The sequence below is a fragment of the Chlamydotis macqueenii genome, chromosome 10 (genome assembly GCF_036417535.1).
Source record: "Chlamydotis macqueenii isolate bChlMac1 chromosome 10, bChlMac1.mat, whole genome shotgun sequence".
Lineage (NCBI taxonomy): Eukaryota > Metazoa > Chordata > Aves > Otidiformes > Otididae > Chlamydotis > Chlamydotis macqueenii.
Window position 1 is genome coordinate 4953222 of NC_141565.1, and position 25890 is coordinate 4979111.

The 25890-nt window shown below is 47.8% G+C and overlaps 3 protein-coding genes across 3 annotated transcripts in view; 1 reads left to right on the plus strand and 2 right to left on the minus strand.

Moving 5' to 3' along the window:
- The window catches only part of DCAF1 (DDB1 and CUL4 associated factor 1), a 50236-nt gene extending 39151 nt beyond the window's left edge, over positions 1-11085 (plus strand). The window contains exons 23-24 of the mRNA XM_086755637.1: positions 6796-7051; positions 10816-11085. Of these exons, the coding sequence (XP_086611763.1) occupies positions 6796-7051; positions 10816-10874 (315 nt within the window). The 3' untranslated portion in view covers positions 10875-11085. The remainder of the gene's footprint in view (positions 1-6795; positions 7052-10815) is intronic.
- A 6212-nt stretch (positions 11086-17297) lies between these two features.
- RBM15B (RNA binding motif protein 15B) lies at positions 17298-20390 on the minus strand. The gene has a single exon (XM_010128107.2). The coding sequence runs from the start codon at positions 20321-20323 to the stop codon at positions 17555-17557; it is 2769 nt and encodes a 922-aa protein (XP_010126409.2). The 5' UTR covers positions 20324-20390; the 3' UTR covers positions 17298-17554.
- A 348-nt stretch (positions 20391-20738) lies between these two features.
- On the minus strand, positions 20739-25708 carry MANF (mesencephalic astrocyte derived neurotrophic factor). The gene is made up of 4 exons (XM_086755871.1): positions 25553-25708; positions 23154-23281; positions 22182-22323; positions 20739-21078 (listed from the first exon to the last, which is right to left on the minus strand). The coding sequence occupies exons 1-4, from the start codon at positions 25638-25640 to the stop codon at positions 20894-20896; spliced, it is 543 nt and encodes a 180-aa protein (XP_086611997.1). The 5' UTR covers positions 25641-25708; the 3' UTR covers positions 20739-20893.
- Between the last annotated feature and the right edge of the window lie 182 nt (positions 25709-25890).

The window sequence follows — 25890 nt, forward strand, 5'->3', positions numbered from 1 at the left end:
ACAAGGGGATTGTCTGTGGAGGAAGATTACTAAAACAAGGAGAGAGTTATTCCTCTGAGCGAAACATTCTTCAGTGAACTTTTATGAAAGCAAAGCCCCTTCCTATGCTGGAAATAAGTAGTAATTTAAAAAATACTGATCATTTGGAAGATACTAGATTACTAAATATGAGTTTGCTTTTCTCTAGGAGAAACGTGGAGGAAGAGGAGGATGAAAGAGAGGGAGAAGTAAACTAGTAGGTGGTTTCTTGCAAAAGCAAATAAATTAAACAAAATAATGAGACTCTAGGAAACAGGAATTTCTTTACCAAATGAAAACAAAACAAAACACCACAACCCAGAGAAAAGAAACAGTTTATAGAAGCAGATGCTTACCAGCAGATGATTAGACTTAGACTTAGCTACAAATAGCCAGAAGTTAATTAAATATGAGCTGAAATATTTGAAAGTGGGAAAAGCTTCACTGACACTCGATTAAATGTTTTGCAAGTAGAGAAAAGGCAGCCTCAGAGATGAAAGCAACAATAGTTAGAGCAATAATAGAGTAATATCATATAGCATGATTCAGACTGAGAGGTGCAATAGGGACTGTGTTTTCAGAGGAAGGCACTGTTGCTGGAAAGCATCTGCAGGTGAGAGGTGTTGAGCATGGGGCTGGGGAAGGAGCAGCTGTGAGATAATGACATCTGAGCAGTTCATAGAGCAGTAGCAGAAACTGGGCAGAGAACTATTGACATAATAGTTTGAACTTGCTTTGAATTGAAAATAGTTGAATTTGCTTTGAACTGCAAATCAAGTCCTTATAGAGGAAGAAAAAGTGAATGAGGTGTTATATGAAAAGATTATGCTTTTTGTAACAGCTGAAACCATGTCAAATAAGCAAAAAATGAGTGACCTGTAAATCTCAAAACTGAGTTAATGTTTCCAAACCTAGTATCAACAACCGAAAAAAAAACCTGTGGGATCTTCTCTTGGCAGCTAACAGCCAGCCCAGTGTAAATTCGAGCAAATATGTAATCTGCAGTTGAGAAGTCTCAAATTCTGTTAATAAATTTTTTTTGGATTCCAGAGACGCAAGAAAACTATAGAATTCTTAAGAGTGCTTATAAAGCGAGGTAGTGTATTTTTATATACTGCAGAACTGTAGTGCTGTAAGCCATACCTCCTGGAAGCACTTTGTACGTACGCTGATTTGGTGTTAAAATGCAGTGCAGAAATATGTTAAAATGAAAAACATCCAAGTCCTGCCTAGTTAACACATATTTTGCATCAGAGTTTGAGTAAGTGAAAGACTGAGATTTTCCTGAACCTTTGAATGTTTCTTGAGAGATGAACACCAGTGAATATGTTAGGTATCAATAACTTGTGCTACCCAAAAAGACACAATTTGTGAACTTTGTATGTGCAAAATGAATGGGGAAAGGGGAACAGTAAGGAAGTCTATGATGACAATGAAAGTATGAAGTGCATTCAAATGTGTGTCAAAGAACAAGAGCCAAGGGTATTTATTAAGCTGTGAAAGGACTGTAAATACTGGCAACATTAAGAATTAGGTCAATTTTTTTTTTTTTTTTTGTTACAATGCTGACACCCCTATATATGCCATTCCCTTAGGGGATATTTAGGTTTTGCCTTTGTAGTTATAAGTGATACATTAATTGAACCAAATCTACTTGGCTTTCTGAATCTTTACGTAAGATTGCAAACTGGTAGTAGAGTTAAGTTACCAGTAACTTGCTTTGAGATGATCTTGAGATAATCCTTTGCTATGTAATCAGCTTCTATGATTCTGCAAGTTAATGTCCAGCTGCTCTTGTACTGCTGCATCTCAGTAAATCTGCCTGTATGGAGGCGTGTTAAAAAGTTGACATGAATAACCTTTGCCCTCTTAATCATCCTCAAAGTAGTTCCAGGGTCATAGGCTGTGTGTTGAAGCTATTTATGTGTTAACTGTGTTAGTAAATTAGTGAATTTTGGTGACTTAGTGAGTGTTGAGAGATTTCTCGAAGATGACCACTTAAATTAATTGTCCCATTTGGCCATCTTCTCCTAGAAGAGCTGATAGTTCCTGCATCCTTTATACTTGTCTATAGTGTATAACTGATCATACTGTACATTACTGAGTTACACGCTTAAGGCTTTTTGAGTTAAACTGTTACAAACCCTTTGTCTAGATGGTCTTTTTCAACCTAAGCTAGTCATATAATCATAGAATCATAGAATGGTTAGGGTTGGAAGGGACCTTCAAAGGTCATCTAGTCCAACCCCCCTGCAAGGAGCAGGGACATCCCTGACTAGGTCAGGTTGTTCAGAGCCTCGTCCAGCCTGGCCTTGAACGTTTCCGGGGATGGGGCCTCCACCACCTTTCTGGGCAAGCTGTTCCAGTGTTCTATAACTCGCATCGTAAAAAATTTTTTCCTAATATCCAATCTAAATCTACCCCCCACTATTTTAAAGCCATTACCCCTCGTCCTATCACAACAGGCCCTACTGAACAGCGTCTCCCCATCTTTCCTGTAGGCCCCCTTGAGGTACTGGAAGACCGCTATCAGGTCTCCCCGGAGCCTCCTCTTCTCCAGGCTGAACAGCCCCAACTCTCTCAGCCTGGCCTCATAAGAGAGGTGCTCCACCCCTTTTATCATCTTTGTGGCCCTCCTCTGGACCTTCTCTTTAGTCTTTATTAGTTGAGTCAAATTAACTCTTTAGTTGAGTCAAACAATTCAAAAGTTAAACTGGGACCTGTCCCTGTGTGGACATCATATTTACAGCTGTGGATAGCTATTGCACACTGAAGTTGCAGCCTCTCTCTTAGCTATCCCCTTATAATTATAACTGGGATTTTGCTTTATTCTCTTGTTCACTTTAAGTTATCAGCTTTGTCTTTGTTCGTTGCCTTATTTTTGCAGCCTTTTTGCTTTAACTGGGCTGAATCAGCACCGTAAGTATTTAAGCGGCGAAGTGGGGCCAGGAAGCCATTTTGTGTATGAAACGGGGTAGGTGTTTCCTGGATTTAAATTCCTTTATTATAATTGCGATGCTGTTCTTTTGAAGAGCAGAAGGAGTTGGGCATCCAAGGTACGTTGATACTGTAATGACCTCAGCATTGCAGCTGTTATTAGAGACATCTGTGTATGCTGGAGCTGAAGGGTAACCCTGGTACAGTATTGTGAAGATACCACAGAAACCTGCTAGTATTTGTATTCACTATAATATGTAATAATAAAATTAGTACATATCTATATAGATATAGATATCTATAGATAATTACAAATTCAAGTCTCATTGGGGTTTAGTGGTACTCCACTTTAAACTGTTCTGTCCTTGGCATCTACCAAGGTAAAACTCCCTTAAGTTAATCCGAAGTTTAGGTGTCTACAAGCAATTAATGTACCTGAATCACTGTGTAACTAAAATGAGGAGCAATGTGACATCCTTAACTCAAAAACTGGGCTCCATGATGTCCCTCTGAGTGTTGCCTACTCTATTTAAAAGGGACCGTTAGATTTTTTTTTTTTTAATTTATTTTTTGCTCCATCATAGCCTCAGGTTGTTATTGTTTGTAATCTTACATGAAGTAAGGCATTAGTGATGGCTAAAACAGTCCCTTGATATCAAGCCATGGGTTCTGTGGGCCAGTTTAGTCCAGTGAGGAAGATAAGCACAGGTGCATGCTCATTTAGCATAGATGTGCATACTGGTTCTTTTTTTGTGGCAGCACCTGTGCATTGCGCAAAGGTGTTGGGACCCACTGATGAGTAGGTAGGAGCTTGCTTTTGCAGGTTTTTCCTTCACAAATTCAGATATGGTTTGGAATAACTGTTCTGCCTGTCTTCCCTTGTGACACTGCACAAGGATTTTTTTCACTGCTTTTACTCAGTACGCCTTGCGTGAGTCATTGGGGAAGGCATGGCAGTTTTATCTGTATATGGATCCCTTCTCTGAGGCAGTGGTGGTATCTGATGAGGATACAGCCTTAGATATCTGTTAACAGACTGGGTGTCACTTACATATGAAGGTGTTAGACTCCACTTGGTATTTCCTCACAGCTTTCTCAGCTGTATGTCCCACGGGTTTTGAGTGCAAAAGCTCAGTGTGCTTTCCCAAGAGAGATCTCGCCACAAGCCCTGTGTTTCTAGACAGGAGTACTGCAGTGTGCCTGCAGAGGCTTGTGCTTGGAGATTGTTCAGACGCTAATGCAGAATTAGTTTGCCTGTTACTTAGCAGAAGCACCACATTTTCCAGATTCCTGTTTGTGTTCTTTAAAACATGACAAGGTACAGGTTTTTCACAGCTTAAGATCACTCCTCTTGAACTGTGTTCTGTGTCACTCAGCTGGGTAAGAACATGCACTGTGCATGTCTCGTGCACACGTGACTTCTGGTACCGTGATTTTCACACTGTTTTCTGGCTTACCAAGGGTAGATAGAATTTAGATCTCATCTTACTGTTCTCAGGTGGTTTTTAAATGAGTGTAGCCTGATTTTAATCACCTACTTCAGATTAAGTAAATTAAACTGGAAAGGTAAAACCACTTTTTTCAGTTCTCTAGTCTTCTGGAGCTATTCTGTTTCCACAAAGGATTTTTTCCTCACTGGTTGGTATAATCCTTCAAAGTTAATTTCCAGCTAAATGTACACTCTTTCTGTGTAATTTGGTGCTTATTCTTGTCAACCAGAATAAATCTTCAGCTTTATACAACTATATTTCACTTCATCCTTTATTTAAAGGATGATATTGCTATATATGCCTTGCCTTAAGCTTGAATAAAAATGTTGATAAAATAGTATTTCAATTTCCAATAAATACATTAGATGTGAAACATAATCAAATTCATTAGTTTTGACATTTTCTTTTAAGTCATTGTGTGCTAGGTATTTAGGAAAAAAAATGCTTTCAGAGTTTACAGATAAGGAAACTAAGAAGGTACCTGATTCATTTCAGAATCCTTTAGATTTCAACTACAGAGACTCTGAATGAATCTTGTAGACAGTACACATTTTTCCTAATGTCTACAGCTGTCTCTATCTCTAGAGACTGAAAAACTTGGCTTAATTTTTCCAAGCTTTTAAAATAAGTTGATCTCTGCTTTTCCAGCTTCAGAGTTATTTAGAGACTGAAAAATGAAAATAAACTCTTCTACTTTTTAATAACTTTTTCAATTCTGAATAAATAATGTTTAAGACATTGTTCTTTCTGCAGATACTCTGGTATCTCTGCATAGAAGAAAATTAAGTTATTAAGGCTAAAGCTTTTATACTCCATTCGGTATATTTTATGGAAAAATTTTGCTCAATATGGCACTGCAGTTTAAAACTGTGAACTGCAAGTAAGATATTTCCTCTCCCAGTGTGTATACAATTGAAAAAGCAATGTCCATTTATTTGAGGACTCGTCGACTCAAAGTAAAGTTTGTAATTGCCTAAAATAAGCATAGGCTTTAACACAGGTTGTTTTAATTTTATATTAAATATAAGCTCTTTCAGAAAGAAGACTGTATGTAGCAAACACATGTTTTTATTCTCTCATCTCCATTTAAATAACACAGCACTTCTGGTCAGCAGAGGAGACTTGGCTGCCTTTTGCAAGTGAAGAAACGATAAAATTTGCTCAGGCCTTTTGGCGTTCCTTGTTTCTTTTGCCCTATGATAGATGTTGGGTTTGTGTGGGTGTGGTAGATTATTATTTTTTTTTTATTTTTTTTTATTGCACTGATTGAGGAAAAAGTAGATTGGGAGGTGATGGGAGTAAGGTATTTTTCCTCTTTCCTTTTAGATCTGAAAACGCAGCAGTCTAAATAGCACAATGTGAGTGTAGTGAGCTTGAGGACCAAACTAACCCTTGACGTGGGTTGTTAAATATTGATCTTAACTGCTTCATAATTCTGCAAAATGTGTTCTCTCCTAAAACAAAGGGGTAATTAAAACTGAGTGACTTGAGAGCTGCCTTCCTGCCACATTAGAGATTCTGTTAGAGAAAAAGGGTGTGAATCTGGGGGGATGTGCAGGTATATTGAACCCTTTCTTTGAGGCTTGGGGAGTTCCTGGAGCTTGCCTTGTGGTGGCACTTCTTGGCCTTTTGTTTGTCTGGCAGAATAATAGGACTGTAGCAGCTTCTTCCCACTCAGTTTTATCTGCTAGACACAGGTTTCTGGATTTGATCTGTACAACGTAAAGAATTCAGTTGCTTTATTGAATGAAAATTCTTATGGTTTGATAGAGGAAGATCTTGATCCACAGGTAAATGCCAAAGATGAGACTTCGGAGCTGCTTTAAACAGTTCTATAATCTGAAGCCAAGTGATTCAGGGATTGGTTGGGGCTAATAGTATCTTTCCCTACATCTTATGTCCTGTCTAAATCAGGAATGACTGAGGGGCTGAACACCCATGCTGCATGCTGTTTGATGCAAAGCAGAGGTTTAGGTCCGGTTGAAACTAAAGCAGTTTGCACAAGACTAGCAACAAAGCTGTGGATTAACAGGTCTTAACTGCATGTCCTTCTCAAGAGTGCCTTGTGGTGACACTGATGATGGCCAGTATTGGAGAGGAGCTTGAGCCAATGGTACCTGTGCTGCACCAGCATTTTGCAGATAAGACTTTGCAGGCCTGCAAATGATCTAGCATGTGTCACGTTCTGTAGCTGCAGAGAGTAGGTGTTTACATGGGTGATGCCGAAGTATTTATAAGGTGTGATGTCTGGACATGGGGAGAAGTGAAAACCATAGGTATGTTTTCTTCAATTATTCCATTTTACATTTGTTTTAATATCTGTGATGGACTATTTTTGCTGTCTTTCTAGGAGGAAGAAGAGCAAGAGGAAGAAGATGATGATGAAGATGATGATGATACAGATGACCTTGATGAACTAGATACAGACCAGCTGCTGGAGGCTGAGCTGGAGGAGGATGAGAACAATGAGAATGCTGGTGAGGATGGAGAAAATGACTTTTCTCCCTCTGATGATGAGGAGCTTGCCAACCTCTTGGAAGAAGGAGATGAGGGTGAAGATGAAGATTCTGATGCTGATGAGGAAGTCGAGCTGATTCTTGGAGATAGTAAGTGTGTGCCCAGCTTGGTGACCACAGGTCACCACCTTGTCCTCTGTTTAATGTCCTGACAAATATGCAACATCTAAGTCTTCCCTGAAATGACTTAGCTGACTTTCCCACTCGCTGGTATGAAAGGCATAAATCATGATGCTTGCTCACCTGTGCCCTCTCAATCTGGTAGTAAAACCAGCTCTTATCTGAGAGAGCAACTGAGAGTTCTGGAAAGTAAAGTATTGCCTTTCTTCAAGCGCTCCCAGGTGCGTGTATGAGAACTTCAAGGCAGGCCAGGAAATTCCATGTAAAGCAGCCTTGTCTGATTGCTTGCCTGTCCTACTCTTCAGGGGACACTGGGTAAACTGTTACCTCGCCTGTCTTCTCTGCCTTACTTGTACCTGTAAGGACAGAGAAGCGTTTTTCGTCCCTGGTGCTATTCTGTCTCTTTTGTAAGAGTGTCCCTTTTGCTAAGAGTGCTAAGAGTGCAAAACCAACATGGCATTTCTGACTTCGCTTCCTTTTTTAGACTCTTCTGAAGCTAACGTAACTTTTGAGATAAAATTTAAATTGTTTTCTTTTTCTGGCACTCCACAGATATAGAGATTTGAAAAGTTAACTAAGTGTCTGTGTGTGTATGCGTGTGTATAAGAGAGAAAGTTCTGAACTTTTTATGTAGCAATTCAATTTGGAAAAAGGCTTCACAAGAAAGAGGAGGTGAGTAGGATAGCACCAGGCTTGGGATACGTGACACCAGATTCTGTTCCCTTTTTTGCAGCACAATTTTTGAGCTTGTTCAGCCAAATCACTTAGTTGTTTTTTTTGTTTGTTTTTTTTTTTAATTTCCAAGCTGTAAAATGGGGATAATGTAGTTGCCTTCAGTTAAAAGGTTGGTACGGATAAGTAATTACAATGTGCAAGGTGTTTGGAGTCCTGCAGTGATAGGAGATTGATTCCCACCTCAGCTTTCACATTAATCTTCTCTGTCAATGCACATGGATTAAGCATGCCAGGCCTCTGTTCTGGCACTCATGTGGCTGGCAGACTTGTTCGTGTCCCTCTCTTCTGGCAGAACGTAGCTCAGTCATTTTTAAGGATGTGGCCGCATCAGGTTGCCAGAGTTGCTCTGTTGGGTCAGCCTTCTGTTCTCTTGAAGGCAGCAGGTACGTAGTGCAGGGCTGTATAGTACACTTACGTAGCTCAGATTCATCAGTAGCATATTGCAGTTCAACATTTCGGGATTGCAGATAACTTCTGTCTGTGCCAGTAGCTGGCAGGACCTTCTTGACACAACTCCACTTCTGTTTCCTCAGGGCATGCAGCGCCAGAAGCTATTAAGAGAGCACCCAGAGTGCTGTAACTGGAATTATCCAAGGGGCAGAAGGAGGGGAAGTTCAGGCTGTTTCAATAACTGTTTCTGTAACAAAACCAGGTGCTGCTTGACACTTGGTTATTCTAAGCATGCTCTGCAGAGCAGTGTGCATTATGGCACGGCCACATCTGTACACCGGTTATGGATAGATCACTTGATCAGAACTTTGACCCGGTGTTGCTGGGGAGCTGCAACCAGCCCATCCTGTGGCTCTTGGGTTGCTTAGGAGCATCTTTGGGAACTTAGAGCAGGGAGCGCAGCTCTGCCAGGCTAATTTGTGTGGTCCTTGCACAGAGTTTGATGAGTAGGGTTCTGTGGCTTCTTCAACTTCATCTGGCTTGCTTTTGTTTCTCACCCAGCAAGAGCAATTAAAATTTCCCTCTCCTTTGCTTATGCTGCGTTCCAGAATTAAAAGTTGTAAGGGACCTGACACTGCTGCACAGTACAGATCTGAGGCATGGTGGTAGATTTAGAGTCCTTCCTACTGCAGACCCTGGCTGTATCTTGGATGAACCTCCATAACATACAGTGGGTGTGCTTCAGAACAAAATAGTTCAAAGAACAGATGAAACAGGAGAGTGGCTTTGGTTCCTTGTATTTTAGAAGAGGCTTTATTTCTTTTTTGGGAATAATCCATGGAGAACCTTTTAAGTGTAGATTTGTCTTCCTCCTCCTTTGTAACCACCTTGGGGAGAGTGGATCTGTTTGTCTTGTCCAAAGCAGTTTATGCCTTGTGCAGATCTTTCAGGAGCTTGTTCTTGGGCCAGTGGGGTGTCCTTTTTGAAATGCAACTGTAACATAAGATGGAAGAAATATATGGAATTCTCACCAGCAGCATGGCTGACTCTTGTTTCTTCTTTTCTTCTGTAATCGAAAATGGCAACTTCCAGGCAGGTCTATAAGCTTCTGCCAAGCAGTTAACGGCTTGTAGATGTGGTGCTCAAAATTGGAAGGTTGTGTGGTGGACTGGAGCATAAAGAGTTAGGAGATTCCTTTTCAAAGCTGGTGTTTTAAAAAAAAAAAAAAAAAAAAAAATCAACAACTTTTTCAGCTTCTTTTCTTCTCCAGAGTTTCTGGATTGTTTTCTTGCTTGTGCTTCTTTCCCTCTTACTGCACAAGTGTAGCTGCTGCAGCGCTGGCCAGTGTTTTGTAGCTCCCCTTACAAGGCTGTAGCTGTTCTGGGAGCACTGATGACCCCTCAGCTTAGGCTCAGTGTGGCAGATGGACTGACTGGAGCATCTCTCGCTGATCACAGTGGACGGGCATCTGGCCGATCCACAGGACGGAGGGTTGGGGGAAAGGGGTTGTGCCCTCTGCTGCTTGCCTGTGATTTTTTCTTTTTCCTAAGGAAAGCATCTGAGAGGGGGTGAACCTCCTAGAAGGTCTTGCTTACCTGACAGGCATTTTAGAAATCCAGTATAACTGAGATGGCTAAAAGGAGGTCTTGGTGTCTTTTTTTTTTTTTTTTTTTTTTAAACTATTTTTAACACCTAGTTAACTGCAGCATCCAATGAATTCACGTAAGAAAAAGAGCCAACGTCACCTCTAAGGTAAGGCAGGAGACCTCTTGCTGCCAGACTTGCTTCCACTTCCCTCTTGCACAACTGAGGGAGGAGAGATCTTGCATTTTAAGATAAAAAGCAAGTGTGTGTGTGTGACTGCTTCTGGCAAATCCTTTCATGTCTTCATTCTGTACCACAATGAAGAAAACCAGGAAAAGCACTATTTTCAGGTCACCTTTAATGAGTGCCACGTAGTTAAATTCATTACAGAAACCACCGGGTTGCTAGAGGAAGGTTCTAGCTGGGAATATATGGATTGCTTCCCCCTCAGAGGGGAGGTCTCCTGGTGTGCTGTGCAGGGGGTTAAGAATCTCTTACTGAGAAAGTCTGGGTCTAACTTACTGCGTAATGAATCAGCTCCATGTGCATTATAGAGAGGCTGTGTTTCACCCACATCAGGCTGGTGGAGCTGTCAACCTTGCTTTCACATACCAGCTGTGAGGAGTGACTGGCAGATCTGTCCAGCCCCCAGCACGAAGAGCTGTTGCACTCAGATGTGCACAGTAAGTTGTGCAGGCGGCTCACGTGCAGGTAACTGCTGGTGGCCTTCTCCCCACCTTGTCGTGGGAAAAATACCCAGCTAATCGAAACTGCACTTGCTAAAGCTGCTCTCCTCCTGATCCCCTCTTTTAACTGGGGAAGGAAAGCTTGGGTGCAGACGGGCTAAGTGCTTTTGATTGATCTGAAATGCACTGATGGCGCTAGCTGCCTCCGTCATTGCTGGGGAGCTGCTGGTCTCTAGCAGGTGCTGGCCATCTCTTGTGACTATGAATGCGTTGCCTTGCTTAGCCGCCCTGACAGCTGTGTTCTACAAACCAAACATAACCTATGTGTCTCCTTTTCAGCTGACAGCTCGGATAACTCTGACCTGGAGGACGACATCATCCTGTCTCTGAATGAGTGAGGAGTGACTGCCAGGCGGGGTGTTGGCAGGAGCAGACGTTCCCTTCCCAGCAGAAGACCGGAGACCAAATGGGAAACTGATTCTGAGCACCCCAACCTTCTTTCTCCTGGGAAAACCTGAGGAACTCCAGCCAATCCGCTGTGTTGGTTTGAGTCAATTTGAGGCTCGGGGCTAAGTCCGAGGCTCTACAATAAAGAGACCTGAGGTTAGGCCTCTTTTCTCTCTGCCTTTTTTTTTTTTTTATTTTTTATTTTAGGCTGAGATTGCTCTCCTCTTCAAGGAAACTTCTGAAGATATTTCACACAATATATTTTCTTTGTATAAAGTTCTTTCCTAAAGAACAGAAATAGTTTTATATAAAACAAAAAAAGGCAAAAAAAAAAAAAAAGGCAGGTGCTCTAGTAAAGAGGGGATGAACTTTGTATTCCTGTAGTACCTTATTACCATGGGGTAGGTTTGGGGGAGAAAAACTGTTTAAAATTAAAAGAGGCATTTTTTATGCAACTACTAAGTGAAATAAGAGGATCATGGTTTCTTAAATTGTTGAGGAGTGAGAATATTTTTATTTTAAATATGATTTTATTTTAAAAAAAAAAAAGCAACAGGTGTTAACACCTGCTAGTGCGCCAGTGTGTTTCAGATGCTTTTGTCCTGCAGGGAGGAGCCCTGGGAGTGTTCGGTAACTGAACATGCAGGCTGTTTAAAGCGGAGATTCTCGCTGTGATACCAGCTATAGTGGGAGGCTGAAATCCTGGCTTGGCCTAGTCAGAGCCTGGTATACCTGAATTTGTGGGCATCTGGGATTGAAGTTTGAGACCCATTTGTGCCCTCTGTGGTTCAACTTTTTTAATCTTTTTTTCCCCCCCCCCCCCCCCCCCTCCACCTCTGCCGCCCTCTGTGTGGAAACTGCAAATTGAAGGCCTTTTTCTTTAATGTAAAGTGTATTTATTAAAAAATTAAATATAAATCCTGTCTCTGTTTATGGCTGTGAATTGTAGCCATGCAGTCCTCTGCCATCCATGCAGAAGTAGTGCTCTGCGCACCTGAGGAGCAGAGCAGCCCTGTGCCAGAGAGCAGCTAGGTGTAGAGTGGCCCTGCTGCAGTAAGGAAGGGCAAAGGAAACAAGGGGTGAGATTTCTGAGAGTGCAGGCTCCACCCGCTGCTCCCGTCCACAGGGACTCCCAGAGCTGCACAACAGTGCCTGTGGGTTCAAATCTGACTTGGTTTGCCTGACAGACTCATTCTCAGTGGGGCTGTGGGCAGCGCGGCACTGCATCCTCGCTGCGCTGTGTGGGAGCTGGAAGGTGCTGCTAATGCCAGGCTGTGATTTTGTTTAAAGATGCACCAGAATATCCATCTGCGGTTCAGCGAGAGGAGGCGCGGTGAGCTGCAGGAAGCTCTCACCACCTTGCCGATGCGTGTCAGAAGGTGGGAGCAGCGTTGGGCCTCCTCATCCACGTGTGGTTTGGCATTACGTAGGCTGCCTTTTGGCTATACGGGCAGAAGGCAAATTTGGTGCTCAGTTTGTACATGACAGGAGGCCCTGCCCTTAGAAGGGGAGGAAAAAAATGCAGTTGAGTGTTTGATTTCACTGTACAGCACACAACGGCACGGCTTAGTTCCGTGAGTCAAAATGGGAAGGTAAGTGCTCACTGCTTGCTTGGACAAGGCCACTGAAGGTGCTGTTTATTCCCAGGTGTTCAGATAACATCCACTCAACTTTTCACCCTTTCTTTGTTTTGGCCACTTTCAGAAAAGGGTTTGAGGCAGAACAGGGAGCTGGAGGTTTCTCACTCCTTGACACTACAGCAAGTTTTCCACCAAGAACTGTGCTCATTTTAACTAAGGCTCAAGGTCTCATTGCTGAAGGGGCAGGATTTTCTTTTTAACCAAGAGAAGGGATAGCTTTTCTTCCCTCCAGCATCGTATGTACTTAGTGCACTTACCCAGGGCTGCTTGTTAATAATTAAAAGAAAAAGATTCTGCTGCAACTTATAATGGATAATTGTACCCTACAGAGTTGATAAAAATGAACAAGTTGTGATTACTACAGCATTTAAAACCAGCAATTGGAGCAGCATTCTGATTAAATGAGAGGATTGAAAATCTGATGTGCCACCCAACAGCTGTGGAAGCCAGCCTCTGCCTTATCAAGAAACTTCTTATGCAACTTTACCTTAGAAACTGTCCTGCTCAGGAGGAGGAAAAAAAAATATAAAGCATGTACTCAACTATTAATAACAGGGGGAGCTTCTGTGTCAGATGTCCATATCTTGTTCTGGCATTATACCACAGCTATAATCAGCTGCATCTGTTGCTGTTTTGGGCCTGGCTATCTTGGAGAAATTTACCAACTAGTTTTGTGAGACAGAACCAAAACATAAAGAAAGGAAGTCTTACTTACAGATGTGACTTGAAACTGTGTGACTGTAAGTATATATGCCATCCTTCCCCTCCCACACCTATCCTGGCTTGATTGAATAGAGCCAAAGGGAGCGTGCTGCGGCTAGGGAGGCAGAACACCCCCCAAAACCTGCTAAAGCTGCCCCCTCTGCCTGTCCTGGGCAGACTCAGCCCCTCCACTTATGGCAGAGCTGCTGAAGTTAAATACAGAAGCGTGGGGAAGGCTGCCTGCACCCTGTGCCTGCCTCCTTTGTTCGCGTGGGGCATCATTTAAGAGTGCTGGGGAACAGGGTGACTGCAACAGGCTGGGTGCAAGATGGGGATGCAGGATTGAGGACTAGCAGGGATTGGTTGGTTGGTTTGTTTTTGTCAGGCTGCAATTCTGCAGCTACTTGGGATGGGGGAAATCTTAGCATTTGGAAAATTACCTTTTCCCCAGCATCATGGTTTAATCTACTTAAAAGCCTTGTGTTTGGAAAAAGTCCCGTTATCTTCCTGAATACGCACAGCACGTTGCAGATGTGATGCCATACAGTATTTCTTCTCCTAGGCAGACATTACAGATCTTGGCTTGGGGGTGGGAAGGGACATCTAGATGTCCTACCAGCTGCCTAAGACACGTACTTACCTCTCTCTGCAACAGAGGGGAGCTTTTGCAGGAAGGATGCTGCGGTTTCTTCCCCAGCCCGTGCCCTCCGATCAGCATGGCCCTCTTCCTCTGTGATCGGACCACGAGGAACTGCTCAGCCCATTTGAGACACTACCACCCAGCTCCATGGAGTGCAGGCTGTGTAACCATCGCGCAGCACCATGGGAGGCTGTGCGTGTACCCCTGCAGTGCAGTGGTTAAAAAAAACCTCAGGTAGGCAGGGTAGAAACCTAAGGGTGTTAGCTAAGGGTAGTTACCAAGGTTCGTCAGCACTGGTTGGGCACGTGCAGGGCACCTGGGACTACCTAGGGTTAGCCCTCTTGTCCATCTTTCTGTTGTAGCAAAGACAGCAGCAACTGTTGTTAAAAACAGGCTTTGCAAGACAGAATATTTACTGAATGGGTGTTTAAAAAAAAAAAAAAAAAAAAAAAAAGAGCCACTCAGTCTGAACAGAATGCTCTCAGACCATCTCACGCCTTGGTCCCAACTCTGAGTCTCAGATCACTCTCAGGGACAGAGCGCGTTCCCCTGTTGTGACTCCTTTACTGCCACTGCTGTACCAGGCTGAAACACAAGCCCACCTCCCCTGCCCACCACTCTTACACCCACCATCTCCCAGCATCACCCTCCCAGATGGGGCTGGGCTGTACTACCCACCCCCCCCATGTATCTTCTCCCCAGAACTGCATCCATACCAATTTAAGGGCCAAGTCTTGCAAGCTGTAAGATACAGGTGTAGCATTATTTTGCTGTAACCATCTGCCCCTTTTTTTTCAGGCCTGTTTCTCTTGGAACCAGCCTGGATGCATGTGTGAGGGGATGGGAGAGGGGACAGCGCTACAGGACAGGGGCCTTCGGCCTCAGCATTTTCTGTCTGTTCCAGCAGTGGCTGTGGCTCACTGGCATGCTGGGGAGCTGGGATGGAGCAGGTCATCAGGTTAGAGGGCTTTTCCTTAAACTCTCCAACTTCTCATTTACACCTGTTTATGTTTGTAGGAGGGAGATTTGTTGGTTCCCCATTTATGCTCATAATTGTCAGCCACCTCACTGGGAACAGAAATCCCATCATTAAAACTCTCATCCACCCCAAAGCATGACAATGATGTTTGTCTTCTAAAAAAAAAAAAAAAAAAAGCCCTACATCATTATTTACGTGTCTCAAAAGGAACATGGGAGACAGGATTTCTAGTGGTTCCCTGGCTTTGCCAGCAGGCATTTCAGGCAGTTGCAGCTTTTATCCCGTATTGATTTTTTTTTTTTTCTTTCTGATGCCTCACACTCGAACACACATGCACACGCGCATGAGCTACAGCTCCCTGCCAGCAAGAAGCCAGCCAGGCGTTTGTTACTGCACCGCCATGCACTCTGCCTCGGACTGAACGGACACCTCCACCGCGTAGGATACTGACAAAAAGCTCTAATCACTCTATGACGCTGGCCATGAGGGGCATTTAATAGCACTTGGTTTCAGATAACACTTAACGGTTACAATTGTTGACATTTGGCACTGCCTACGTTACAACAGCATTGGGGACTCAGTCACAAGGTTAAAAGGTGGCGTCCCTGTAACCGTGTAAAACCAGGGGCAGCCCAGCTACCCTGTGCCGTGCAGCCATGGTGTGGTGAAGGGTGCCTCTGTGCTGCCCTGGAGACACAGCTCGGCTGCTGGGAGCAGCACCATTGCTCCTCTGCTCCCACAGCATCAATCGGCTTTCCCGGAGCCCTGCAGCCCCCAGCAGATGAGCCAGCTCCCCCCTCCCTGAACCATGCCCACACACCATGGACAAAACCCTCCGTGGCCTTGTAGCTGTCCCAGGGCCCTTACAGCCAGGATTACATTTTCAGGGGTACAGAAGATGCATCATCAAGTGCAATACTACCCCCCTCATGATCACACTAACTCATTATTTACTTTGAATGTAATCACAGTATTAAATGTTCAAAGAAACCCAACAAACCAACCCGTACTTGGTGCTATCAATACATTACTGAATTAAGCAATCGCTCATACATCATCAGCTGATGATGTCCCTACTGTGAAACTGCAGGGTTAAAAAAATAAAAAATACTAAAAGCATCTCTAGACTGAGTTATGCTCCCTGCTGTATCGGTTTTGATACCAGTCATACCTGAGGGCAGTTTTTAAAGGGCTTTCAGCAGCCATCAGCAAGTCAGTCTGCTCGGTCACAGAGACTGATACAAGGCTCCGGTTCTCCCAGCATTTTCTTCACTTGCTTACCGCCAAAATAAACAAACAAACAAACAAAAACCTCTGCAAACTTAAAGAAACTTTAACATTTAGTGTTTTTTAATCCCACACAATTTTCTGTAAGCCTCCTAAAATCTACAGGCATCATTTTAAAAAGTGAAAATATCCCCAAACTGAACAGCGTGGCTGTTAACTCAAATTTTAACTAGTCACCGCATCCTTACGTTGCTGCGCAATCAGAGGTGCAGATGTCCTGGCTTCCCTCTTGGACAACTATCTCCTACCACAGACAGGATAGAATGATTCTGTTTGTTACCTTTTCGATCTTAAATTTAGAATTTTGATCTCCAGAGTTTCCTCCAGTCAGAGACTGCTTATTTGTAGTAACATGACACAATTTCAGATAGCCAGACATGTTTATCTTTTTTTTTTTTTCTCTTGTAAGCCTGCAAACAAGTTTCAACTTTAGAAAAAAAAAAAAAATTGCTGTTCATGTCAATAAAGGATTTCAGATAGTGCAACATCACCGACTATGCAAACAGGCACCTACAGTTGACTGAAACCTTTGTGCCCTTTATTTGCTTGTCTACATCTAATACAGGCCCAAGACGGTTCCCCCTTACTTGACTTTTTTTTTCCTTTTATAAAAAGTGTGAATGTCAAGCCTCATTTTTGTTTTGCCTAGGATCTTCTAGCTGACTGAGACCTATCTGATGCTCTCAAATCTCACAGAATTGAACACAGAGTTGATTCCTTAGTAGCAAACTTTTTGCCAAGTGTTAACTGTACTTTTTTTTTTTTTTTTTGGTTGTGTATCTGTTCTTGATCAGGATTTGCTTCCTGGAAAGCTTCTGTCCTCAAATAGAGAATCAATAGGAAAGCATCCAGACTCAAATTTGTGAAATAAAAAGCAAACAGGACAAAAAAACCCACAACAACCAAAAAAAACCCCCAACCTTTCAGTCTCTCATACAGCACAAAGGCAGCCCCCCCCCCTTCCCCTCCCACCTTGCAGGACACGCACAAAGAGACGGAGGAGGTGCAAGAGGCCGAGGTCTGAGAAACTGAAACGGGCTGGGACCGTCACCTTCCAGCTCTCGACAGCACAGGGAACCAGCCCTTCCCGGGCCATAAAAACTAGGATACCGCACAAGTTTAGAAATCCATCAGTGAACAAGGCTTTACTGACAACTTTTCATACAGTTAAAAAATAAAAATACAGAACAACAGCGGACAGTGTCACATATTAAAAACGAATAAAATGGGCTCTATTTAAATGGTATTAAAATTAATTAGAAACTAAAAATCTTACCACTTTGGTCGAGGTGTTTTGAGCCTCCACCAAAAATGATCGGCCTTAAAAACAACTGGGTTGTGTGACACACAAAGAAAACATGGAATTTGAAAAGACAGTGTGGGCTAGGCAGTGTCTTTGACTATAACTATCACCATATGTTCTTCTTCTAACTTTCCCAATGTCCTTAGTGCTGACTGGAGGTACTGCTGAGAGAATTCACAAGGAGGGAACGCGTAAAGCATGCCTGTGCTGTCTCTGCCCTTCGCCCCTCCCACGGGCAGGCTGATAACCCCAGCAGCCTGCTTCTGTTTCAAGTAGGAGACCAGATTCCTGAGAAGCCGTCGCTGCAAGCCAGGCTCTACAACAGGGAAGGTCCCCTCAGCCCCTGCCCCTCCCGGGGCGGATTGGGTCGCCAGGAGCACAGCGTAGCCGTTGGGGCTGCCTTGTTTGATACGGCGAGTGACTTCATCCAGCTTGGGCTGGTCGAGCCGAAGTCTCTGAGCGATTTTGAGCTGCGTCAGCTTCCCGCCGGATGAATGGTCTTTAAGGAGTCCGTTGATGACACCGAGGTCTCCCTCCAGGATGTGCATAGAGGTGGGGAAGCAGCTGTTTTTTAGCACAAGAAGCCCATTCCAAGCAAGTTGCAGTGTCTGAGCATATTCAGATAAATTCTTTAGCTTTTTGGTCTCGGATTTTGGCTCCTCATGAGTTTTTGATTCCGATTCACCAGTTCGATGATTGCGTTCGCTGTCCCTTTTTTTAGGCTGGGGAGCATCGGATGCCTCACGATGGGGTTTCTCCTCAGTCGCATGACGATTGTTCTGAAGGGAGTTACTCGGCTCTTTCTCAGCCCCGGACTCTGTAGTGTGATTCTCCTTGCGAGCCCTGTCTGGGCTGCGGTCTAAAGCTGGCCCACTGGCCTTTGTCCTGCTTCTGTCCTCGTAAGGCGAGTGAGTAGTCCTCCCGCGGTCACTGGAAAGGCTCCGGCGTTTCCGCCTCTCTTCCCACGGTTTGGGCACGCTGCGATCGCTGTCGCTGCCCCAGCGCTCTCCGCTCCGGCTACGCACCGATCGGCTGTAGCTTTCCAAGTTGTTTCTGCGTTCAGCGTTTTTGGCAGGGCTGGCCCATTCTGCCTCTGCAAAGCTCCTGTCTCTGTCCGAGTACAGGAGATGTGGAGGAGTCCTATCTCGCACCCTCAAGTCTTGCTCTAGGCTTCTGTGTCTGCTGTACCCATCAGCGAGCAGTTCGTAGTGCACGGGGAGCGGTGCAGGCTGGTACTGCTGCGGGTATCTCGTCTCTTCTGCTTTGGCAAAATCCACTCGGAGTCTCCTCTCCGGTCCACCCAAAGGAAAGCCCCTCATCTGCGCGCAGGCGGCCTGGGCAGCATCCAAGCTCTCGTACTGGATATAAGCGAAGCTGTCTCCCTTCACGTAGTCAATAGTCCTGATGCTGCCAAAGCGGTCGAACTCCCTCGCCAGGGCAGCCAAGGAAGTACTTGGCCCAAGACCACCCACCCACAGCCTGGTAGTAGGGTTGGCTTTCCCATAGCCAATTTTGATAGGGTTCCTGCCAACAACGCGGCCCGACATGGCGACCTTGGCCCGATGCGCCATGTCCAAGTTTTGGAATTTGAGGAAAGCGTAAGCCCCGCCTTGACCTCGGGCAGGGCGCTTGATCACCACTTCTTCGATGATGCCATACTTCTCAAAGGCCCGCCTCAGCTCCACCTCCGAGACGTTGTGGTCCAGGTTGCCAATGAAGAGGTTGCGGGTCGCTCTCTGATCATCCTCTGGCATCAGGTCTTCCTCAGCCACGATGGGGTAACTGTAAGGGCGGCCGCGCTCGTCGTACAGCCCGTAGTAATCCAGGGCCCTCTCCCGCTCCCGGGAGAGCCCAATGGCGGCTGCTTCCAAAGCAAAGGCGGCGGCTGCAGCGTGAGCATGCCTGGGCCGCGGCTCCCGCAGCAAAGGGCTGGTAACAGGAGAGAGCGATCTCTGCTTGTACTGGTAGGCGCTGTGGATGGGCGGCAGGTAGCCCAGGGGCTCTGGCGAGGGCGCGGGGGGAGGCGTGCGGCTCCTCCGGCCCCCACGCAGATACACCGGCTCCACCTTGAGGGGCCGATCGTAGAGAAGCAGCTGCCGAGCCCGGGCGTGCCGGCGGGCGTCGCGGGCGTCCCCGGGGTGTCGGAAGTTGACGTAGGCGACGCGCCCGAGCTCGGGCGTGTGGGAGAGTTTGACACTGATGTCCCCGGCGCCCCCCCCCGCGAAGCGCTGGAAGAGGCGGAACAGGCCGTCCTCCAGCAGCTGGTCGGGCAGGGCCGCGCTCAGCCCGCTCACCAGCAGCGTCTTGTACTCACAGGAGCCGGGCGGCTCCCCGGCCAGGCCCGCCGAGGCCCCCAGCGGCGCCAGCAGCAGCGAGGGCGCGGCGCCCGGCGGCGGCCCGGCCAGAAGCAGCGAGGGGGCCACCACGGCGCCCGGCAGGGCTTTGGCCTTGGGCACGCCGAGCGCCCGGGAGGACGAGGAGGAGGAAGAGGAGGAGGAGGGGGCGGCCTGGCTGCCGCCGCGGGCGCCCGAGGCCGAGCCGCTCCCCGCCGGGCGGTGGTTCGAATCGCCGCCGCCGGCGCGCTCATCGCCGCGGTGGCTGCGGGAGCTGGAGCCACCTCCGCCGCTGCCGCCGCCGGTGGTGGTTGTGGTGGTGGTGCCGCCGCCTCCGCCGCTGCCGCCGCCGCCGGGCGTGGACTTGTCCCTGCTGCTGCGGGAGGCGCCCGAGCTCCGGTGTGGGCCGCGCCGGCTGCTGCTCTCGCGTTCGCGTTCGCGGGGCCGCTTGGCGGCGGCGGCGCGGCCTCCCCCGGCCCCCGGCGGGCTGGAGTCCCGTTCGCTGCCCCGCTTCATGGCGCCGGGGCCCGCGGCTCAGGAGACGCCTCCGGCGGCCGCCGCCATCTTGGACAAAAGGGAACGAAGGCGGCTCCGGCCGCCGCGCCGCGCGGGCTCTACGTCATCGCCCCGCGTCCCGCCGCATGGCGGCGTCAGGGGGGCGCGATGGCGCCACACGGCGACGCGATGCAGCAGCGCCTCCCGCCTCCGGGGCGGCCGCCCGCACGTGACGGCGGGCCGCCAATCACGAGGGGAGCGGCGGCGCCAAGGCCCGCCCCTCCTCCGCTGAATGGCGGGGACGGGGGCGCGGGCGCGGGGCCGACCCCGCCGGAGAGGCGTAAGGGGAAGGGGGGGGGGGGGAGGAAAGGAGGATGTGGGGAAGGCGCGGTGGGGGGGTGCGCGCCCCGCAATCACGTCACACGGCACGTGTCCGCCCGGCATAAACCGTTGTACTTTAATAAACGTCCCGTACAGCGCGCGCCGCCTCAGCCACCGCCGCCGGGGGCGCGCGCGTGCCCCGGCCGCCTCAGCACCCGGGCCCGCCTCAGCCCGGCCCAGCCCGTCCGGTCCCGGCCCGGCCGCCGCCCCTCAGAGGTCCGCGCGGGCGCCGGCAGCCCGCGGCGCGTACTTGGGCATCAGTTCGTGGATCCTGCGGATGAAGTCGGATTTCTCGGCGCAGCCCTTGCACGCCTCGCCCCAGTCGTCCAGGATGCGGCGCAGCTCCTTGACGCGCAGCTTGCGCAGGTCGGCGGTGCTCAGGTCGATCTGCTTGTCTGCGGGGAGAGCAGAGCCGCGCTCAGCCAAAATCGCGGGCAGGGAGGGGGTCCCGGCCGCCGCCTCCCCCGGGGGGCCGCCCACCCCGCGCCCGGGAAGGCCTTTGTGTGCGGAGACGGCGAGGGGTCCGACGGCGGCTGCTGCGGAGACCAGTACGGGAGGCGAGGAAGCCAAGAGGGAGAGAGGTGCCGGGCTCCCGGGGGGTGGAAGGGACGCGTCAGTGAGGCGTCTGACAGCAGGTGAGGTTTTTGACACTAGAACACATTCCTAGATGCCTGAAAGTCTGGTTGCAGCTCAGACGTAGGAGTTCCACGGTAGCCCCTTTGTTGTCTGAGCAGCAATACTTTAATTCTCTTTTCCACGGGATGAATGAAAGGTAGCAGAGTAGGGAATTCAGATTTCAGAGGGAAGATAAGCAAGTGAGAACCACACAAAGCGTTTTAGAAAGAAGGAGAACATTAGTACAAGAAATGAGAATTATAAAAACCCACAATCCAAGAGCACGTAAGGGCAGACGTACAGGAGAGCAGTCAGGAGGAGGCATTTCCAAGACTGTTCTTCATATTTGTCTTTTTCAGGAAGCGTACATCATCGAGGAACACGAGAGTTCAAGGAAGGTGCTAAGAAAAGTGCTGAATGCTCTGAGCAGACACCAGAGGAGGTGAGAAAGAAGTGTTTTATCAACCCGCTGCTGGCAAACGTAAGAGCAGCCAGGACTGCAGAGCTCAGCTGACGGCTCGAACCCTGCACACAAGAGGCACCATCCCGGGCCATAGGACAGACCCGGCTGCTCCTCAGGACAAACCTCACTGCACGCTCGAAATACGGTATTCCAAACAGCGATCTGAGCACAGCACTGCTGATGAGTGAGTGACTTCAAAGCAGAGCAGTGGCTCTGCAGAAGCTGAAATGGGTTAGTAGCCAACAATCTTACCTCAGCATCTTCGTAAGACTCTCTAGGATGTTCATGGAGAGCAACCAACCTAATTAGGCTACGATCTTGCTCCAGGACTTCGGACCGAGTAGTTTTAGCATGCTGTTTTACCCCAAAAGACCCACAGCCCAGAAAGCCTGGGCCCTTCCCCTTATGCTGGCAACTCACCGTATTTTAGTTCACAGATCTGACTGTCTTTCTTCTTTAGTTTCTCACAGATCTTTTCCACGGGGATGTGATGACTCATAGGCTTTGATACCTCATTAATGATTTTGGTGGCTGCATCACTTGTGGCCCCAATATAATAGCACTAGAGGGAAGAAAAGGAGGAGGTGGTGATGCATGGAAAAACGCTTCTAAAAGGAGGGTTTTCTGTCAGTCTTCTCTCCTTGCTTGGCTTTCAGCTAGATGTTTACTGTTACAGAACCTTTCCAAGTGACCACTACAGATAGGCAAAAGGAAGCCTAACTCTCAGTCCAGGGTACTGAGCAGACATTTCCCATCATGCTACTTTTAAAGCCCTTGAAGTTGGTTGTCTTGTTTCTCAACTTTAAAAAAAAAAATTGAATTGGATTAAGAATAAAGCCTTCTTCATTCAAGGAGAAAGACTTTCTAAAGCACCCCCTGCATTTCTGATGGTGTCTCTCTGCAGTTCCTAGGAGAGTTCAGGGCCTTTTCCTTGGGGCGCTTCACTGGTGGATTGCCTTCTGTTTTTAGTTGGAGCAGTTTTGTTTTCCTTTATTTAGTTTTCAGCTAAACAGCTGAAGAGCATAAACATTTGAACAGCTTATATAGCACCTCAAATACAGTTTAAGGGACAAGGAAGTCCTATAGCAAATAAAAGCTTCAGTAACAGGGAGAATCAAGGTCACCCAGCAAGATGTCTGTTGACAGACTGCTTTGTGTGGGGTTTTTGTGGTTTTTGTTTTGCTTTGTTCTGGTTTGTTTTTTTTTTTTTTAAGGTGAAGAGGTCAAACTCCTATAAAAAAATACAGGACCAACTGTGGCTACAGAGCTAGGAAGAACAGCCCCTGGGAAGCCATATCATACAAATTCAGCAGCACTAGTTTCTCCTCACTTGCCAAGTATTCTACAACTTATTTCCTCAAGAGGCAAGTATCATTGACTACTACGACTTACCAGGCGGTTCTCTTTGCCTTTTGCTTCCTTGCAGGATTTCAAGAGCTCTTTTTCAATACTGGCAGGTGTGAATTGAACATTGTTGTCCTTTAGACTCTGGTAGAACCTTCCCAGGAACGTGACACACACTGGAAGGGAAGATGAATGGAGTTACCAGCTCCTTAAGAAGGCACTTGTAGGGAAACAGAATAAGGGCTTTGGAGAACAGAACTTCTAGAAGCTGCATCAGCAGTGACTTCACACATATTTCAGTAAGTCTTTCAGAGCACATATGAATCAACAATATACCTTGGTATTTTTTGGTGGGGTTTTGACAATGTGAGAAACCAGATCCATGGAAGTGTCCAGAGGCACTGGACACTGTCCTGAGCAAGCAGCAGGATTCAGCTGAGGGACACAACACAAAACAGTGCCCGTGCAAAAACGTAAACTTAATTTTCTGTCTTATTCTTGCTGCTTTGGGAAGCAACTTGTCAGACCACAGGCTTCAAAAACCAGTTCTGATTGAAAACCAACTCTCTCTACAAAATCCCACTACAGACTCCACGTGTGCCATTTTTAGTAATATGGTATCACTGATTATCAAGTTTGTTCAGTTCATAGGTAAGTTATTTCCAAGAGAAAAAGAAATTATGTGATCACACGCTATGTCCACTTGGCGTGTTTCTCCTCTCTTCATTCCCACAAGCTTCTGAATCGCTTTCAGACTGAAAGAGGGAAGAGTCTTAAAGATAATGAAACTCCCACAAGTGCACCAGCAGTTGAGAGGACAGATCCAAGTTCCTGCCTGTGGGGAGGGCAGGTACAACTTGGTCATTACATTTTCCCTGTGGCAGAAGTCACTCCACGTACGCTCCCAAATAAGCACAGCAGACCCGTGTTTCGCTGGGGAGGAGGGCAGACAGCTACTGTTACCATAGCACGCAGGGCCTGTGTGACAGCGCACCTGAAAGAGACACTGTGCGCCTGACGAGTGTCAGATTGCACTCATTCTGCTGCTCACACAACTCGCCTGGACCAAGAGCTCTGCAGCCCCACCAGTTCCTGCAGCAGGACCTGTGGATTCTTATGACTTCCAGGTGTGAGACAAATGCCAGGCACTGGCCTGCCTCTAGAGGAACAGCAAGTTATGTCTTTTATGTGATTAATTTACCCCAACAGGGAGGGATCAGCAAATATTATTGTCATTAGCAACTTGTATTAGACTCTGAACACAAGCCATGGCACAGGAAATGGGCAAATACAGGAAATCGAGTATGAGCATCACAAAGCCAAGTAGAAACTTACTCTCATTATATTAAAACTAGAGGTAATTATAAGCCAGGCCATTTAGGAAAACATTTTTTTTTCCTATGCATACACCACCATCATTTACCTCACATCAGTTTGTCCCCAGTCACAGACACACACTGATGTCCACTGTGCGCTGTCTGGAAGTGAAAACCTTTGGAAAGAATAAAGATGCTGCAGGCAGTGAGTGGTACCAATGACTACAGTAGAGTTTAAACAAGTTTCCAACCTAGTGCTGGGACAGCAGCCGGAAGGTTTGATTTACTGTGTTCCCTCCTTACTGCTTCTCTCCCCACAAAAAGGAGGAATGGGTAGGGATTAGTACCACAAGCTCCCAACCAATTACTGTAGCCCCACCTCAAGTTTTTCTTGCTTCACCTGGGGAATCTGTTCTGTTCCACCATGCAAGAGCAGTTTAATTTGCTGTGCGGCTCAGCAGCTTCCACCCCTAAGGATTTTGTATTTAGGTGGTATGTAAAGCACCTGGTTTGATTTAGATCAGCTGAACACTGCTCCTGGCTTTACACTTTAAAGAGAGGACACCCGATACTCCACCAGTCAGTGGACAAAGCCGAGGAACAGGTAACACCGTGATGAGCGAGGGGGGAAGTCCAGGTGAGTGACCGCACTCGCTGCCTGGCAGCAGCTCCCCGCTTCGGTGCTCCGGTCACCATCCCCCGGCTCGGGAAAGGGACGGGGCAGAGGCTCGCAGATGTCGGGGAGGAGACGAGCCAGGCTCCCGGGGCCGGCGCTCTCCTCTCCCGCGGGAGCTCTGCGCTACCGGCTGAGCCGGGACCAGCAACTTCTGGACGCGGCTCCGCTACAGCACCCCCGGCGGGGAGGTGCCGGCCGGCCCCCAGCCCGCGGAGAGGGGCACGGCCGCCAGCCCCGCCTCGCGCCTCCCGGGGCCGGTGCTGCTCCCCGGCGGGCCGCCAGCTCCCCGAGCCCGCCCCGCCGGGCCGGCACCGGCCACCTCCGAGCCCGCCGGAGGCTTGGGCCGACTTCGGAGACTTTTCCGGCCCCGGGAGGCACCGCTACCGGCGGCGCAGGGCTGCGGGAGCGGCCTCACCCCGCCGGGCCCGCCCCCCCTGCGGCCCAGCCCCACTCACCCTCGCACTCCCCGTCGCGCAGGGCCCGGCTGCCGGCCGGCAGCAGGAGCAGGGCCAGCGCCGCCCAGAGCCCGTGGGCCGCCCGCATCCCGCCTCAGCTCGGCAGCCCGCGCGCACTGCGCCCGCCGCACCGGCACCACCGCCCCCGCGCCGGCACCCCCTCCCCGCCGCTGCCGCCCCATTGGTCTGCTCCCCGCCCGGCTTCCACGATGTCTCCTCCCATTGGTTGCTCTGAGGCCTCCACGGGAGAGTTGGCGGCTGCTGATTGGGGAAGGGGGCGGAACGCCGGCGCGCGGCGAGTTCCCCCGCCTCTCTCCGCCGCCATTTTTGTTAAGGGA